Source organism: Cheilinus undulatus, linkage group 7 (assembly GCF_018320785.1).
Source record: "Cheilinus undulatus linkage group 7, ASM1832078v1, whole genome shotgun sequence".
Taxonomy (NCBI): domain Eukaryota; kingdom Metazoa; phylum Chordata; class Actinopteri; order Labriformes; family Labridae; genus Cheilinus; species Cheilinus undulatus.
The window spans coordinates 29,428,611-29,445,372 of record NC_054871.1 but is presented as its reverse complement, the minus strand read 5'-3'; the positions used below and the strand labels follow the sequence as shown (position 1 = coordinate 29,445,372).

General features: G+C 38.5%; 1 protein-coding gene across 4 annotated transcripts in view; it reads right to left on the bottom strand.

Moving 5' to 3' along the window:
• tle2b (TLE family member 2, transcriptional corepressor b) overlaps window positions 1-16,762 on the bottom strand; it is a 137,783-nt gene that overhangs the window by 59,341 nt on the left and 61,680 nt on the right. For all 4 annotated transcript variants that reach the window (XM_041791146.1, XM_041791150.1, XM_041791147.1 and 1 more), the window contains one exon: window positions 14,186-14,230. In XM_041791146.1, the coding sequence (XP_041647080.1) occupies window positions 14,186-14,230 (45 nt within the window). The remainder of the gene's footprint in view (window positions 1-14,185; window positions 14,231-16,762) is intronic.

Genomic DNA, 16,762 nt, shown 5'->3' with positions numbered 1-16,762 from the left:
ATAGAGCAAAAAGGAACGACTGAGCAAGTTGCTTTCAGTCCCACAAAAAACACACACGCACACACAAATTCAGCCCCAGCCTCACATGTGTGCTGGTGAAATGAAAGGAAGGAGCAGGAAGGAAGGACATCCAGCTGCTTCATCTGTCCTCAGGAGTCCACAGGGGAAACAGTCTGGCTGCTGAGCATCCTGACTATCAAACACGGCTTCCTATAATATCCTGCCTGCTCTGTGAACCACGCGTCTCTTTATTCAGTATTGTGATACAGTATGTACCGTCTATATATATATGCTAACACTGAACCTATAATATCCTGTCTATAGTGTGTGAACCAGCCATTCATTTAGCAGAACTCTTTGTTGAAGAAAGTGTAAGCTATAGCTGAGCTGTAACTTCAATAATATCCTAAATTAACATGCATTTATTCAACCTTTGTTTAACCAGGAGTAGATACAAAAATCTCTTACAAGAGAGTCCTGGCAAAGACAGCAGCATGATAAGTTTCAAACATATGACAAGATCAGAGCGTACAACAAGGTTACATCAGTCAACAAGTAACCTTGCAGCTTTCAGTAGAAAAACATGCATACACTGATAAAATGTTCCCTAACTGTGGCTTTAAAATCTCCTAAATTAATATGACGCTCAAGTTTAAGATGAGCCTGTAGCTCAGACCAAAATGAAGGAGAAAAACATTTAAAGCTCTCTGACCAAAGACAGCAAGTTTGAGGAACCTAATGCATGATGACTCTATGAGAACGAAGGTTACACTTAGTGCCAGTGAACATAGATAAGAAGGTAATTCATGTAAAATAGCCTTATAAAGAAAGATACACCAGTGTTCCCTCCCGTATTATACAAGGAAGACCAAACAAGTTTCTCATACAAAACAGATTTCAAGGCAGCATGGTACACTAAGTCTTATGCTGTGTTCACACCAGATGCTAGTAAAATCATTCACACAAGTTAATTACATATAAAGTCAATGTAAAGACGGGCAGAGTGAATGCTGCAAACATGCAGAGCGAAACGCGCAAATTGTTGAAACAATCCACAAGAATGAGGCCAATTCCGCTTATTCCCAGGAGGTGAAAAATCTGAAGTCCAGCTAATCACCCACGCCGCAATAGCCAGTCAGTATTTAATATACTGGAAGATCTCTGAGGGGTCAACTCGGAGGGGACGAGGTTCATTCAACCAAAAAACAGAGGAGGAACTTGTGGTGTCTGTCTGTGGCTACCCTGAGCGAAGATCTTGCTTGAAGGAGAGTGAGGAGGTTGGATTGCCTGTTAAATTGTGAAAACATTTGTCTTTTACTTGATTTCAGTCATCTACTACCAAGTCAGAACCATGGTCAGCATGGCCAGAGTATTCTAGTCAAGCTCAGCCATGTTTGTTGACAACTGACTGAAATGTCGGATGTCAGAAAGGAATGCCCTCCCTTTTAATGTACATGCAATTTGATGAGCAAGTGGAGTGAGTTATTAGTGTGTATTTGAAAATTAAGCAAGTAGACTCACGAGACTAGGCGACCATTCCTGTTTGGTTTGAACACAACATTAAATTATCAGGGAGGATGAGGTAGCATTCTTGTATACAATAGCACCACAGTCAATAACAGACAAAGATGTGGTTTCACTGAGTTTCTTCCTTGAAACAAAAGGAAAACAGCACTTGTTTTGGTAGAAGAAATCCAATTTCACTCCAAATTTCTTTGAATAAGTTGATAGATTTTCTTCTGACAAAAAAGCAAAGGTATTTCTAAGTTTGAAAACATTCAATTGTCTCATTGTTTAAGGTAAAAATCTAAGTACTATATTGAACTTGTGACTTAGACCTTAAGAAGCAAATCATTTTGGCCTTAGTGCAAATCTGAAGTCACAGAGGACTCTCTGGACATCATTAAAGGCTGCTTGTAGTTTATTTGTTGCACTTTCTGAGGGAGACGATGATGCATATCACCGTATCGTCTGCAAAAGAATGAATGTTTGTGTCAGTAAATTTAACACACTGCTTATTTATATCGATAATAAATAAAATTAGGCCCAAAATGGGGCCCCATTTTGAACACTTAAAAAACTAGACAACAGACCATCAACTTTAACACTTTGCTTTCCACCGCTTAAATAAATTTCAAACCATTTTAGTGCTGTTGGGAAAAACCCGATATCAACCATCTTCTGCAAGTGGACAGAGTGGTCAACGGTAACAAAAGCCTTCTATAAATCTAGAAAAAGTGCAACACGATGAGCTTTAGAGTCAGTGGTATTTATGATGTCATTTACGACTTTTGTTGCTGCAGTTACTTTACTACTGCTTCTTCCTGAAGCCAGAATGTAAATCGTTTAAAATGCTGTTTTGCAACAAAAAATCCCTCAGGTTGAATAAAGTATGTTTCAGTGAGTCATTATAGCTTTTAGGACCCAAAGTGCTGCTCGCTGCATACTACAGAGCACTCTTAAAAACAGTGAAATTAAGTGAAATGTTGGTGTTAAAGTTGAAGACGATGAAGTCACACTTATAAACCCAAATGGCTTGAAATTACAAAAAAACTGAAAACTACACCCCTCAATCAATCTTCTGTGACTATTGCTTTGAGTCTTTGTTACATACAGGCAAGTTAATTTGTTATTATGGAATCTATTTTGAGTGTTTAACTGAAAAGAAAAAGACATATTTGACAAATAATTTCACCCTAAGGACCTAGAAGACTATCATCACAGTATGAACTATTATAAAAATTCAATGGTGACCCAGCTTTCAACTCTACAGACCCCCCTCCAGATTCTCAACGTCTAATCTGTAATTAAGCATCCTCGCAGCCCGGGAGCTTTATAGCCTAGCATCCTGCTGTATTAGGCTACCAAACAAATTATGCAACAATTCCAGCTTAGTAACATCAAGAATTTCTCTTAAAACAGAGTCACAGCTTAATAAAGGACCTTATGTAAAAAGCACATCTTCTATGAAGGATTTTAACCTTTGCGTCATCTGTATTTTAATCATCAATAAACAGAGGGCTGACTCAGACAGGCTGCTGCTCAGCTCCTCAGGGTATTGATTTTTTAATAAATCAAGCAGACATTTATACACAAATAAAACTGCTAATGGCTGTTCACAGTATCATTGTGAATCATAGACATCCAAATGTATGTCTAAGCTGGGTTTTCCTGATTCTAGTAAAATGCACTGTAGCAAAAACCTAATGAAGACACTGATATTTGATATGTTTCAAGAATGAGTACCTCCAGTAGTGGTTTGACAAGGCCTGACACTGTCTAAAACTAAAACTAAAAATGTCGATCTAGGATTGCTGCTCTCTAGAACTAACACCCACTGCTTAAACCTCCCATGCCTATGATTCTGTGAAAAGGCACATTTCACTACAGGATACAAGAATGAATTACTGAAGTTATGGCTCCAAGGTTATCATAGCTTGAAGAGCAAGGGAGGAAAACAGTGTGCACTAAATCTTATGAAGACTTTAGACTTAAGACTGTCTTAGAAAACTCAAAATAAACGAAAAATATGCATTACTGTAACAGAAAGGCTATAGGCCACAACCTATTATCAGTCTCTCTGTATAACCTCATCAGCTGCATCACCTTGCCACTGTGAAAAATATCTATTTCTATAAGATAATAATTATTGACTGGTTAACGCTAAAGGAATATTACAAACCCACAGAACCCTCTGTCCTTTGAATGTAGTTATCAGTTTTTGCAGAACAACTTCTTGCATTAAAAAATGTTTCAAAGGCATTAGTTCAGCTCAGCCGGTAGAAAAAACACTAATATATAGAGATTACAGTCCTTTACTCACTTGTCACAGGATTGAACCACTTGTAGCACTGTTTGGTGCATTTCTTCCCCAACTCACTCCTCCCATATTAGTGGTCTCTCTTTGGTCGCTCTGCACCATTGTAAGAGCCTGTCAGTTCACACTGTTGTGACTGGTGGAGATGATGCATCAGTTCCATATCAATGACTCATATAACCTGACACAGCTGATAGACTGTTGCATATATTTATTACATGGATGTATTTTACATCCATCTTGGAAACCTCCCATACAAAGTGCTGATTGGATGAATATTCTGTCTGCCATATTCATTACAAATTAATCAGAGGGACAAGACAAAACATTGTAGTAGGGATGCACAGCTCTGCTAGTAACCTGAGCTCCACAGGCTTGCGCTGTCACAGTCTATGAATGGTGGTGGTGTTTGTGGATAAAACTCATGCCAAGGCAGGTCGGGAGAAGAGTGAAAAAATCCTTTCTGCCAAGAGAAGCTATTAATGTGGCTCTTTGCTCTTTCTAATAAAGATATGTGACCAAGTTCTGATAAACCTGCTGCTAAACTTTAGATACATCCAAGCTAATTGCAACACCAGTAGCAGCCATTGTATATACAGGCTAACAACGGAGATGGGCCAGATCCCATCCAATATTGGGTATCAGGTCAGATATTTATGTTACTTTTGTATCAGAGATGGGACTGACAGCACTGATCTATGTCATATGTGAACATGTGTCGCGTAAACACTGCCAATGTAGCGTAGCATAGTGCTACGTGAGGGCTCAGTCTGAGTCCACTCATCGTCATATTTCACTCCGACACTAAAGAGGCGTCAGATAACAACTCAAACATCACCCGTTTGTGTCTGCGATTAATGTAAAGAAAAGTAATGAGGTAAAAGTAAAGTTTAATGTCTAATTATAGCAACACGAAGAAGTCTTCTCTGTCAGCCTGTCTGAGGTTTTAATACAGAACGAGCTGCAATGACTCATATTACAACAGCATAATTAACTGTTTAAAGGTGTTTTACACATGACTTGCTTGTTTGAAGTCTTAAGATAGGTTAAATCAATAAGCATGGTACTTCAGATAAATCCTTCACAATAAAAGTCTGTAACTAATGTTTTCATTGAGTGCTTTATTATAAACGCCCACATCAGAAAATGTAGTGTTTTCAATAACAGCTTGCACTGTTATGTCAAGTTTTAGTTTGTTGCAGATTTAGGGCTTCCTGCTGCCCCTAGATATGCCCTGCTTAGTTGAATCATTGTTTTTTATTACTTAACTGAAGAGTGTTTTTTTAATCAATTTTTGTAGATATTTATTTCTACATATTTACTTTTCACAGTAATTAAACTTTTATTTCAATATACAGTTTGTTGCAGTAGCCCTGTGGTGCCATTGGTTGTCTACAGTTGTTGCTGCTACCTGTTTCTACATGAAGATGGACAAAGTTTAAATATATCTTGGGAAAAGTATTAAATTTCCTGGATTTAAATTTTTTTTTTTTTTTGGGGGGGGGGGGTCTTTCAAAAAGAAATACTTTTTCGAGTTTGCTAAAGCTTTGTGGAACCTTACATAATACCACCAAAATCAATAAGAATATCGATAAGGATTTGTAAAAAATATTGTGATTCATATCGGTATTGGTGCATACAGTATGTATTGGGACTGGATCAGAACCAAAAAAAAGTGGATTGGCCCGTCTCTAGCTTACAGTACAACTAAACCCTGCCTGTCGCTACCGCTACAGTTGGTCAAGTTGCCAAGATTGATTTGCCTGATGACAGAAACAGAATCTGTCCAATCCAACTGCTTTCCAAAGTTAACTCTCACAGTCACTCAATTCAAAGTGATTTATTTCTTAAGTTACTAGACAATAAATCTGTCTCTACATGAAAGGCACCATTGCACATTAACTGTTTTTCCCCCCTATATATTGTCATTGAGATAATGCATAACATCAGGGTGTATGAATCCTGCTTACCACTAATTCCTTTGTCAGCAGCAAAATATTGCTACATATAAACACAACAATGCTATCACACAAAAATTGCTATCTGTCTATCAGTCTTGTTTTAACACTAAAGAATATTTTTCCCATGGACATATGTAGCCACTATAGTACATCCTGGAACTTCTCAGGCATTGGCTCATACTGCGCTGTGTGTCCTGCTCTAGCGTGCAGCTGATGGAGAAGAATGAGGTGTTTATCAAGCTGAAGTTTGTAGATGTAACCATTTCAGAAATTCACAGCATGTTTTCACTGAACACAATATTCATCGTTGGACAAATATTTGAGATTTCCATCCCCCATTTCACATTTATCTGCTTGTAACATCCAACAACCAGCTGTTTGTGATTGCAGGCAACATTATCTGATGGTCTGCTTCAGATTCTGCAGCAGCTCAGTTCAGACAGCTACAAGTGTCGTGATGTTTTATAACTGACTTGTGTTGCAAATCTTTGGTCTGTTTGGCTGAAGATTGATCTGTTCTCTGTATTTTTCTTCCATCAAGATAACTTTTATGCACATCATGGCTTTGGTCCTGAAAATCACAAAAAGTGCATGATCACAGTCAAGAAAATCCAGCTGCTGTGGATGACATGATACTCCCACTAAGCACTTGCGGGCTCTATTTGTTGCTTGAAGGCTCTTTGAAGATCGCCGCCGAGGCCCTTATTCACTTCCTGCCTTTTCCCCCTACTCATAATTTTACATAATTTTTTTCTGGCTATGGTCTGGTCACATATTCTGGCTGATACTACTCCAACAAAGCTTCTATTCTTCTTCCCCTCCTGCCATCTTGCTGTTACCCTGCTGCTCAAATCAGTTGTCAATACAAAACCTGCTTCATACACCCACCGCACACCTGACAACACATCATCATGTCTGTAAGCCACGCTGTGCCAACCACTGTGAGCCTGCTGTATATGACTGAATTACAAAGTCACTGAATATACATGTTGCGCGTCTGTGCATAGCGGGGGATACAGGCAATAATATCCAGGCCCCAGAAGTGCTATATCAATGAATATAGAACAACCGCAGAGAGCAGCGTAAAGTCCTTATAGCCTGCCCTGCTCCTCCAGGGGATACAGCGAGTATATATATGTATATATGATATGATATGATAATGGAAGAGAACCTCAAGAGATAATGTGACGATGTGTACGCGCCTATGTGCATGAATGTACTCACGCAGCTTAAAGGAGGAAAGGGGGGAGATGTTATCTTTTCATAAAGTTCAGATAGAATCATCTAAGAGAAGAAGGGGGAGAAATAGAGAGGAAATGAGGGGGATCGAGATAGAAAGAGAGAGGTATGGGAGGGGGTGAAGATAAAGTGTAAGGAGGATATATAAAGAGAGAGGGAGGTGGGGATAAAAAGTGAGAGGGTAAAAGGAAGGGTAGGGAGGCATGGATTGACTGTTACAGCTCAATTAATGCCGGGACATGAGATGGCCCTGCTGCTGATAATGACAGACAGAGAGAGAGAGTGGGAGAGAGAGAGAGAGAGAGGCAATAGCTGTGATCTCAACAGGATGTTAGGAGGAAGCTGGAGGGGGGGAGAAAAGAGGAGGAGGAGAGGAAATAAGAGCAGATACTGTTAAATCTATTCATGATTCATTATTTCTCACTGCGGCTCAAAGCTCCCCCCTCCCTCCTCTTGATATCTCTCTCTTTCTTTCTTCTCCCCTCCATTGCTTTCTCTTCTCTTGGCTTTAATTTTCATGTCTTTTTTCAGTCCTCCCTCATCTGTTCTCTGAGGTCTTTATCTGTCTTCTAAAGGCTTCATCCTTCCTGTTTACCCTCTCTTCTTTCATCCGTTCAATTAATCTTTCTCCCGTCTTTTTTCCTATCGCCCTTGCTCTTACACTTTTTCCAACAATAGCTCTCTCTTCTCACTTTCTGTCTGGTTTCTCCTTCTCTTACTCTCCTCTTCTCTTATCTTCAAGTCATCCCTTTCTCTAAATTATCTTGCTCTTGCTTTTTTCCAACTATCCCTTGTATTCCTCTGTCCCCTCTCCTTTAAAAAAAAGACTAACTCTCCAACCTCCTCCTTTGTGCTCGTTCCTTGTCCACTCTTTTCTCTCACAAATTCCTTCTCCTATCTCTTTTTTCTATCACCGCTGCCTTTTGATATGCTTTTTATACCAGCTTCTTCATTTTATATTCTATCACACTCACTCCCATCCGTCTTTTTATTCTATTTCTGTCAATTTCTGCTGCTGTTTCTTTCTCTATCTGTGATACTGTAAGTCCTCTTTTACTATCTGCCTCATATGTCTCTCTCACCTCTTCTGCTGTTAAACCTTTTTTACCAGCTCTCTCTCTCTCTCTGAATCACTTTTTCTCACATTATACTTAAGTATATACTTCTCTTCCTTACCTCTCTCCCTCTATTTTATATATTTTTTCATTCTTGTTCTTGTGGCTGTAGCTCTCTAGTTTCCTTCTGTCATCTTTGCCACCTATCACCTTTTCCCTGCACCCTCCCTCTGTCATCTTCCCAACCTATCCCCCCTCTCCCCTCCTCCTCCTCCTCCTCTGTCCGTCTCTCAGAGGTGCAGCCAGCACCCCAGTCCATTTCTTCTTTTGGCGACAGGAGCTGACAAGCCAGTCCTGGCCTGCTTTGTTGCCAGCCATCTCTCTCTCGCTGTCTCTTGTCTCTCTCTTTTCTCCCCCTTAGTGACTCCTTCTTCACTCTGCATTTCTGTCCTCTTATGTCTGGACTGTTAGGTAACAGTCTTTTTAGTACTAAAGCACAACTTTCCCTGCATTTTTCTAAGGGGATTAGCTCAATAAAATTAAAAAAGCGAGTACTGCAGTGGTCCTCAAAGGGTGGTCTGTGGGCCAGGTCTGGCCTGCCAGTGCCAATTATCTGCCTCACACAGACTCTTGTCATAATTTTACACAAAATCAAATTAGTCATGATTTTATACAAAGACTAGACAGTGTGATTGTGTTGAATTTTGCCTGCTCTACACATCCTGCACTGGCACTTTTTATGATTTTGCTTCACTTCTTATTTGTATAACCTTACTACAAGCTTGCCGATTTTTAAATAAACCACCTCTACTACTATTACAATTATACAATAATAGAAAACAAAAAATACAGCATCTACATGGATTTTTATTGGTGCAGTGACAGAAAATCACAGAATGTTTCACCCCTTGCTAGACTGGTAAAATGTGCAGTGGTTTGAACTGAACCATTGCACATGTTACTTGATGTGCTGTAATATTTTATGTGTATGTATATTTTAAACATCTGTATATGAATTATGTAATTTTGCTTGATTTCACGTTTCTGAATTATGTTTCTTAAGCAACATCTACCAAGGACAGCAGGTGGAAATTAGCCAGTTACTATAACTTGGACTGCAGAGCTGCAGCAGATCCAACAGAGCAGCTTCAAATGGAGACGGTAGCATTTCGTTTTGCTAAACATAATTCGCTCAGATTGCTTTTTAGTGAAAGAAATCAAATCCTGGAACTCTCTACCTGATCACTTTAAACTTAATACAAACTTCACTTTTAAGAGAGTGGCTTAATCCTAGTTATTTCAGCAACAGAGCTGCACTCATGTTAGATTTTCTGTAAAACTGTCATGGCTTCATGTGTTTGTACTGTTTCAAGTTGTACCCAGGTCACCTTTTCCCTTTTTTAAATTAACTGTTTTAGCTTTTTATTCTCATAAAAGCCTTTTAGGCTCAGCTGTTGCAAATTAGCATTTGCTATAACCGCTATGATACCTGCATGCATTGCCAGCTCTCATTTATCTAAGTTTATTGTAGCTGTCCCTAACAAATAAACTATAAATAAAAAAACTATTTACAAAATCTTGTTTTGTTCATAAAAGGCACTTTCCCTGTTAAAAAACTATTTTTATTCAGTTGTTGCAGACAGTACAAAGAGGAACATTGTGGTAATACAAGTATACAGTGTGCCAGTACATCTGTATGACAGCTAACTATCCCATTTTCACAACCAAAAACCTGTTTCCAATTCCTGCAGTGTTTTTCACCAGCATACCAGCATCAGACTTGGTGATGGAAAAAAGATGATGGTGATGGCCACAGAAATATGTGGCTTAAATATTCCATTTGCCATCTTGTGGTCAGCTGCAGTAGTCTGGCCCTCACCAACTTTGTCAAGTAAAAAAGCTAGCCCTGGTATAAATGTGGTTGACCTCTGCTTAAGAGTTTCTTATGTTTTTTTCTGTTATTGGTCCTTAAAGTCAACAGGCAGCAAAATGCATTTTTGACAGCAGCTTCACCTGGAAAACCTCACTTAGCCTTCCCAAAGAATAGGGATAGGGATTTTACGTTTCCAAACAAAATCAATTTGAGGGTTATCTGATATCTACTGGACATAGACGTTTTGAAAACTGTTGCAAACCTTATTTGAATGTTTCCTAACATCAAGGTCCCACAAGCCATAAGCTCCATAACCCTCAAGGTTATTAAATAACTCCAATTTAAGAAAACAGTCTCATACTCATCTGACTGATAAAAGTCATTTTAAAGAACTGCAGTACATGAGAACAATGTCCCTTCCTTCTCTTGTTAAAAATGACAGCTAACACAAATTTTGAATCAAAATTAATACGTGAAAACCCTATGAGTTTAAGCCAAGTGATCTCGAGGACTGTACTGTGTCTTCTGCATCATTTTAGAGATGGATCTTTATTGTCATTACAGTACACAAATACAGTACAACAAAATCAGATGGCTGCCCCGCAGGTGCAAATGGCATAGAAAGGAGACATAAATAAGGAAGAGCTGCAAGCTGCTGCATCTAAAAAAAACATCCTGTCTTTAGTAATCAGACATTTATGAAAAAGGGTAAAATTACTAGAATTCAACACAGCCAACACCAGTCAATTAAACTGCAACTCATTCATCATGCTGTCATCTCTCTAAGTGTTAACACAGCAAGTATTTTGACAGAAACTGCCTTTCTGACATCTCTGTGCTTTCATTCCTCAAGTAAATTGGCACACTGATTATGAGGTTAAAGTTCAGATTTTAGAGGCTTTATTTTGAAGCTAGTATACAGTGAGCTTCTATATATATGCATCTAATGGGCCAGCTGTAAGCTCTTTGCAAATGTACAGGAAAAAAAACTCATTTAAGTAGTTCAACACAGAGCATAAGGGGTAGTCTTTCTTGAAGAGGATGTCAGATCACCTGAATAATTATACTGCCTATCTGCATGGATTTCTATTAATACAAAGGATCATATAATGGCTGTCTTGTGTCAGTCTCTTTTAAATTTGCATTTGTGTTCACCTCAAATTTGACTTTCTTTACTTTCTGCACTGTGAGTTAGATGCCAGTGAGTGAATTGACAAGCAGTCACCAGCTCCTGAGAGCTCACACTGTTCATCAGACACGTCTTCATCCATGAATACCAGACACCAGAGAGGGGAGACAAAAATTGCATATCAGAAACTGACCTTCTTTGATAAGTCTACCTGTTATATTTGGTCTGCATCAGTTCAAAGGATCCGTGCATAACCTCAAACACCACTCCTCACCTCACCATGCTTTAAATATCAGCTAAATCATGTTGACATCTACTGTCTCTTAACCTCAGGCTGTCATTACAAGTTATGCTAAACATGCATTAGCCATCACTGTGGTCTGAGTTTCACAGTGTTATTATTCCCTGGTTCTTACATCAGTAATGGTTTCACCCCCTCACTCTCAAAAGCATCACTTGTGTTGCTTGATAATAACCAACAATGACACAGTGCGATCCAATAAACAGAGACTGAAAGGGATATCAATTTGATGCAAAAAACATACTGCTGTCTATTTTTAACCCTTTGATTCATGCATCAGAGCCTGCCTTTATAATCCATATGATGCATGGAGAAGCAAATTGTGTAGTGAAGTGATGTTCAGTAACTATTAATAAATCTAATGAAATCAGCTGTGCATTCCCATTGTTAAAACTGCATATTGCTCCTGCAGATTCATTGTTGTTCTACTAAGTTAAAAACAAGACATTCCTTGTTAAAAAAAATTGGAGCCACTGCCTTCTTTCTAGCGCCACTTCTGGACAATTTCAGTCACTTTTTATCTCTCCTTTGTATAACACTATTTAACACCCTGCTATGGACTGCACTAGTTGTGCGTAAGTTCAAACAGTTTGAAAATAAATTCTTACTTACAACAGAGTTTACGCTCTTCTAACATTTAAGGTGTGGCACTATCCTTGATAGTTTCAACAAAGTTTCAATTTAAATCTTACACCTAACTCCTACTACGTGTAAAGTCCTCCATAAAATATGCTTTCATGTTGTTTTGAAAGGTAAGATACCTCTGAGGATGATGAGGAGCAGAGGATTTTACTGGTAATTTGGCGTCATCAGTGTGCTCTCCCTGATCAACTACACTGTTGTTTCCATGAGCGGAGATAACTTCCACCAACCACCGTTAAATTATCTTGCGTTATTCATGATTTCACCGCTCAGTGTCAGTGTTATTTCATACTGGATCTGTGTGAAGGCTGTAAGCTTTGGTAATCACCTAGGCAAAATACTTTGTCGTATTTTTCATTCACTTTAAGCGCTGTTTGAGGATTAATAGCAGTTAGTATAAGTAATTTTAGCCGTTAGCGAGAGGCAGCACTGTAAACACGGGGTTAAAAAAAGCTTCTCACTGATTGGCTTAATTAAGTAAAAATGTCATATCTGTGACGATATTTCAGTTAGTTTGGACGTAAAGCTCTTATAGTTAAGATGAACCTTGCGCCTCTGTGGTGCAAAATGACACAACTTCAGTTACGACTTAAGTAGTATCACTGTAAAGTGAGTGTACTGTAGTGTGGACTTATCTATTAATCAATAAATAATAATGTGCTTACTATTTTTTCAGGGTTTTTTTGTAAATCAGTAAATTTGAAAATTAATGGACAATAATAATAATAATTATATTTTAGCATTAAAAATATCATTTGGGTTAAAGCGCTTCTACATGTTGGTGTATTAACCATTGCAGAAACATAAAAAATGAATTTGGTAATTACCAATGCTGTTAATTTAGGGCAGCTGTGGCATAAACCTTACTTTGGGTGGTGGTCTAATAAATTTGTTAAGCACTGTATGTATGTGGCTCGGCAGCCAAGGTCAGGCTCGACAGCATCTCCCTTGTCCAGGCCTTTCCACTCCTGGTAATAAGCCCAGTGACCACCGGTGGTTTCAGGTCCTTGGGACATTCACAGCATGACCAGGGGCTTGTGGCAATCCTACTACCCGCCCAGACAGTACCCTAGGCCATGCTTACTCACTACATCCACCCCTTACTCCACCCTTGAGGTGTGGAATTTGTTATTATTTTCTATAGATTATTTTCCCATGCCCCTTGTAATATGCAAAGACATCCAGAGCATGACCTGTGTTGTGTCAATCTTCTTTCCCATTAGATGGTGGCTTACTGGCCACATGTACACCTTACTTCAGGCTAAATTTTTTTGCCCAAAATGCCCAAAGTTCTGCACAGCTGTACATAGGCAGGTATAATTATATACACATCTTAAATGCGAAAAGCAGGGTATTTAGGGATTTAAAAGTTAAAATGCAAAACAGTATAGTTAAACATTTTAATGAGCCTGAATCCATTGGCCAGTAAGTTGAAGATAAACATGATGACTTTTTTGGACAAACACTGAGAGAATAACTTCAAAATTAACAAAGTTACAGGTTTATATGAATGTACATTCATACTCCCTCAGTCAGACCAGAGAAATGACCACATCTTGTGACTTCACATTGCTTATGTGTGTAGGATAACCATGTTAAATGAGTTGTCTTAACTTTTGACTAGTCTGAATACATTGGTGAATGTCCAAGTGAGTAGGTAACAGGCAGGTAGACTACAGCTCCTGCTATCACATAGCAATCACTGGCTTAAAGTCAGCAGGAACACAACAATTCTACTTTCATCTAGTTTCAACCCAAAGCCACAGAGCTCTCCTTTTGCAATCCATCATATAAAACAATGTAAACAATGTAAAACATTGTAAATCATGTTTTTAAACAGTTTGAAGTACAAAACACTATGAAGTAGCTGTTCTCTAATCTACTGCTATTCAGTCTTAGGGCCTGTTTTCACCCACATGACGGTGTGGTCACCCTGGAGAGCCGGAAGTGGTGCTTGAGTGCACAGTTCACATTATTCCCACAGATTTAACTCACTTGGTGTTAAATAAAATATATATAAGGAGGGCAGAAATATAAAAAAAAACCTTGGTACAAACCCACCTACGCTGCCATATGATGTGTGCGGTAAATAACACATTTGCCTCCTCCTTCTCAGTAAATTCAACTGACTGAGACTGAAAAATAATACTAAGCTCAGTGTTTCTTACCTGTTTGTGCATCTCAATGTTGAGACCGTAGGACATCTCATAGTACTGTGGAGACAAACACAATGACACAGCTTCGTTAGCATTTTCAACACAGCACACATTAGCATTCAGTCTTATACAATCTCTCCCATTCAACATCTGTTGCTCAGCATCGCTGCTGTTAGTCAGTGTGATTTCAATGAAAACAAGAAAGGAGAGAGTGAAATGGAGGTAAAGAGGGAGAGCCAGTGTGTGTGTACAGTCCAACAAGCAGTTTTTGTCTGTTTAAATAACGAGAAATTTATGTACCAGTTGGAATTTCGTGTGTTCACTTTCTCAGCATGCTTGTGTTCTGATCCTTCCAGTATGTGTGTGTGTGTGTGTGGGCCAGTGAAGACCTATGTATGGTGGCCATCAAAATAATGAGACTCTGTAAATGCAGAAAAACAAAAAACAGATGGTAATTTAAGATGTAATTGCATACAGAGCTCACTACAATCCAAATGCTTTCAAAAAAGCCTGCACACATCTGGATAAAATCTGGCTTGCCCTGTATTAGACTTTAGTCAGGTGTAATCTGTACAGATTAGCCTCCTTCCTGACTGACAGGTTCATTTTTTGAGTGTAGCCAACCATGCAGCAGAATCAAGGTTTCCTTTTTTACCTAAAACACTGTTTCCCATACATGAAAATGTAATAACAAAGGCAATCCCTGATATTTACTGTGACTAAGGTTGGAGAGGTTTGATTTCTTAGTTGATGTTTGAGAGTTTAAAAAACTCTCTTTAACATCTTTGTAACTGAAATTGTAACTAACTCCCAATTGAAACCTGCAATTTGCCTATCACTGATATTGTAACTTTTTAACATTGGTGCAGGAATGTAAATGTATTGGTGTGTTTTATGTATGCAACAAAGCACACTTAATTCAAGTTATGAAGTTTGAGTATTTTCTGTATTTTAAATTGTAAAAAAGTATTCACAGTTAATCAGACACAGCAGCAACAAAGAAAAAAAACATCACACTATTGAAAATATAAGGAAAAAAACATGAGTAACATTTAAATAAATCATCCTACAGCGGAGATGTTACTTGAAAACACTGGTGAATGTATAACCATAAAAATTAAAATTTGCAATGCCCAGTCAGATTGGTTTTGGTTGTTTGAGCGTCTGTGCCGAGCAGAAACATAATTGTAGAAAAATGAAGCCAATATGGAAGTGAAAAAACTGCACATCCAGGAGTATCCACTTGAGGACCAATGAGTCCCATTCAGGGGCCCCAAATAAAATGTCATACAACATTACCAAACGTGATTAAAGCCTGACTCAATAACCAAATCTCAATCACATTTAGCCAATCCCATATCTAAACCATGCACGCTGTTCTGCTGTGAGCATCTTTTGTGTCTTTCCAAATATGACACAAGCTCACTAAACCCTTACCTGTTTGTGCATGTGTGTGTGTTATAGCTAAAAACCTTGTGCAAGCACTTCTGCACGTGTGAGTGCTTACTAAACATGTTGTTCCACCTCCCCTGTGTTTGTTTGCGTGTTTGTGTGTGTACATCAGTAATGTGCTGTAATGGTGTTGGTGGCAAGTGGCGTGCAGACAGCGAGGATCCGTCACGGTGACAAAGACAGCGCCTGCCGTCAGATGAGCAACGTTCTGACTGATGAGAGCAAGACACTGCTCCCTCTCTCTTCCTCTCTGTATGCTCCTACTCACTCTCTCCTCTCTTTTTCATTTATTCCCTGCCTCATTCAGTCCCTCTCTCTCTCTTTCCTGTCTCTGTCTTTTAGCGGCTGTCAGTCCATCGTTTCTATCCCTCCTCCTTCTAGTTATTTCTCTCCTTCCTTTTGTAGCTGTCAGATGTGCACTCGCTCTCTATTTCAGTCCACCTCTTTGTCCATCTTTGTCTGTCTCTGTCCGTGGTGCACCCAGTTATCTGAATTAAATTTTATTTATTTATTTTATTATTTTACTTTATTGGCTCTACTATGATTAAGTACATCACTGCTTGAGGTTTAAAGCTATGATTCTGATTTTGAAAAGGAATTTTAAGTAAAGACAAGATACTTTTGCCTCCACAGAAAGAAACATTAGTTCCAATATTAGTTCACCCCTACATGTTACTTAATATGATGAAAAACACACTCATATATGGGGTGAAAACCAAAAGAAACAAAAAACAGTGAAAAAGGCATTCAATATATTTTCATGTGTATTCCCTGGGGCTGTTACATGGTTTCTTGTATTTTGCTACTTCAGTAACGTCTGTGTTTTCACACAGGTATAAAATATCAAAAACTTCAGTTCTTGGTTTTAAGTTTAATTTTCTTTTAAAAAATTGAATTCTTTATATGTTAGCTCATTTTACATCATTTAAAAACAGCCCCAAGGAGTGGAGAATAGATTTTTGATTTGAGAAAAACTAGAGCTGCTGTGTTCATCATTTATGTGCTCATCAGAAGCAGTGTCAAATGTGGGAGATATTTTTCTAATACTGCAAAATGCCGCTGAAAAAAACAGCCTTTGATCATCTACATGTGTCATCCCTGTGAAAACATATCAGAATATTTTACACCATGTCTGCT